At 36.6% G+C, this 2,500-nt stretch overlaps 1 protein-coding gene across 2 annotated transcripts in view; it reads right to left on the reverse strand.

Moving 5' to 3' along the window:
* The window catches only part of LOC137998646 (1-phosphatidylinositol 4,5-bisphosphate phosphodiesterase gamma-1-like), a 93,768-nt gene that overhangs the window by 46,727 nt on the left and 44,541 nt on the right, over positions 1-2,500 (reverse strand). For both annotated transcript variants that reach the window (XM_068844631.1, XM_068844630.1), the window contains 4 exons: positions 2,037-2,114; positions 1,811-1,845; positions 1,312-1,363; positions 701-802 (listed from right to left, as the gene is read on the reverse strand). In XM_068844631.1, coding sequence (XP_068700732.1) covers positions 701-802; positions 1,312-1,363; positions 1,811-1,845; positions 2,037-2,114 — 267 coding nt within the window. The remainder of the gene's footprint in view (positions 1-700; positions 803-1,311; positions 1,364-1,810; positions 1,846-2,036; positions 2,115-2,500) is intronic.

Raw genomic sequence — 2,500 nt, forward strand, 5'->3', positions numbered from 1 at the left:
GTTACCGACAGGTTGCCAACAGGTCACCGACTGTTGGCTGACAGTCGGCCAACACTTTGGCCTCAAACAAAACACAAACTGTTGGCCGACAATTGGCCGTCTGTCCGCCGACTGTTGGGCAACAGTCAGCCGACAGTAAATTTTGGGAATTATTCTTCACTATTGCCGTGTGTACAGAAGAATAAACTAAGAAAGCGACGAACAGAAGGCACAGGTGAACAGGCGAATTGTGGGTACAGAGGAACAGAGGGGCAGTAGATACATGTACTGAGAAACAATAGGTAAATGTACAGAGGAATAAAGGGTACATAGGAACAGTGGAGTAGTAGACACAGACTGAGGAAAGGTTGAAACTTTGAGGTACAGTAGGAACAGTGGAATAGTAGACACAGGCTGAGGAAAGGTTAAAACTTTAAGGTACAGAGGGACAAAGGGTACAGACAAACAGAGCAACAGTAGATACAGAACAATTCATTCATTTCAAAGAATTTTGAAGAGAATCAAGGGTCTTACCATATTTATTCACTTGTCGATCAACGCGTGGACTGACTCATCGGTTGGATCGGAATTGTTACCATTACCAAAACAAAGTGGAAAGCACAACATGAACTTGACAAAGCCATAAACAGTTTTAAGCTACAGAAAACCTAACGAATAGAAAACCACCATGCTAACTTTACTTTAACCATCCCCCACTTACCTCTGAAACAGTGAAATATGGTTCAGAGTAACTTCTACTACCATCTGACAGATATTCCAACATATAGCTCCGTACAGTTTCAAGGTCCATTGCTCCAGGCTCCTAAAGAATGAATTAGAGTCAAACACAATACAAAAGACTAAATCAGCTAACTCGTATCGTACAATTACCAAAACTTTTTGTAGGAGATGCATGACATTTATTAAAAAATGAATAAACAAGTAGAGTGATATAAAACAAATATCAAAAAAGGGTCAGTAGTTTTTTAATAAATCACAGACGTCTCAGGTGTACAACCCTTCTTCAGTGTGAAGAAAACTGTTGAAATATGCAATCAGAAGGAAGCACGCACTCTGAAGAAGGGTTCTACACCTGAAACATCTGTGATTTTTAAGAAAAGTAAAGACAATTTTTGATGTTTGTTTTATATCACTCTACTTGTTAACTCATATTGTACACAATTCCATATCATTTAAATGTGAATGCTGCATTATAATGCATATACAAAACACCTGGGAGATTTTTAATTGGGTACAACATTGGTTGCCGATTGGGGCGCCTTAATTAGGTGTGAATGAAATAAGTTTTAACTATTACTCAAGTATCCCAACCTCTTGTTCTTCTAAAAGGAACCTTTGAAAGTTGAGCAATGGAACATAGGTCCTGCAGAAAGAAAAATCAGCTTAACACATAATTGTGTTACTGGTAATTGGTAATTGGTAATTCCCCCCCCCCCCCCCCAATAAAATTGGCAGTCCTTTTATTAATAACCCATTCCCTTTGAAGAGTAACACTTTCGACTTTACAAAGCCAGCCAGACAGCTTTACTCATCAACTGAGGGTCGGTTTAGAAGTGAAACGGTGATTTTACTCAGTCCAATGTCAGATTATTTTTAATTAATCAATAGGATCCAGTTCAGGAATGAATGGATTAATCACTTGATCTTCATTTCTTGACAAATTTTTTTTCCTTGCAAATTTGTAGTAGACTTGGGCACACTACCCAGCACTGTGTTGCTTTTCTTTTAATAATGCCATTGCAGCATTCATAGCAACAACAACAGTTATTCAGATTTAAATAATAAAAATTAATAGCATTTTCGCTCTTACCCATTTTCTATGTAATCATCAAACCGCAATACTAACTGCAAAGAAAAGAAAGAAAAGACATCTCCTGAGAATAGTATTTTTAAAACAACTTCTGTTATTTTCTAAGATAACCAGTACGGTGTTATAACAATATTTTATTACCAATTTTAATATTCATGTCAACATTATAAATTCAATTTATTGAAGACAAATGCAATCATGCCTTTTTTTCTGTTCCATCACCTACCTCTTTAACAGTCATTGTTGCATCATAAATTTTACGAAATCCTTCAAAGTCAATGTGGCCCTCCCCTCTTCCTGCCATCTGTGATAAAGTTGAACACCAAATAAACAATAAAACAGACTATTCCTACCAAAAATAACATTTTTTTACTCACCTCAATTTAATCTTTTTACAGATTAAATTACATTAACCTACAGTGTAGTAATAGTTGACACTAGAGCTGTCCCCACTGTTACATGTAAGTATACAGCTGCATACAGAATTCAATATGTCCACGGCTCAGGTAGAGGAATGGTCATTTACAAAGGAAGCAGCTTTGGCATAAGGAAATTCATGTTGAAGAGGGAAGAGATAGTGTACAAGTCGAAATAGACACTAGAGGAAACGCAAGATTCAATATTTACAGTTGCAATTTTGCCACTGTTTCTCAAAAATGTAACATACTGAAAGGGATGCAGTTTGTTAGT

Source organism: Montipora foliosa, chromosome 1 (genome assembly GCF_036669935.1).
Source record: "Montipora foliosa isolate CH-2021 chromosome 1, ASM3666993v2, whole genome shotgun sequence".
Lineage (NCBI taxonomy): Eukaryota > Metazoa > Cnidaria > Anthozoa > Scleractinia > Acroporidae > Montipora > Montipora foliosa.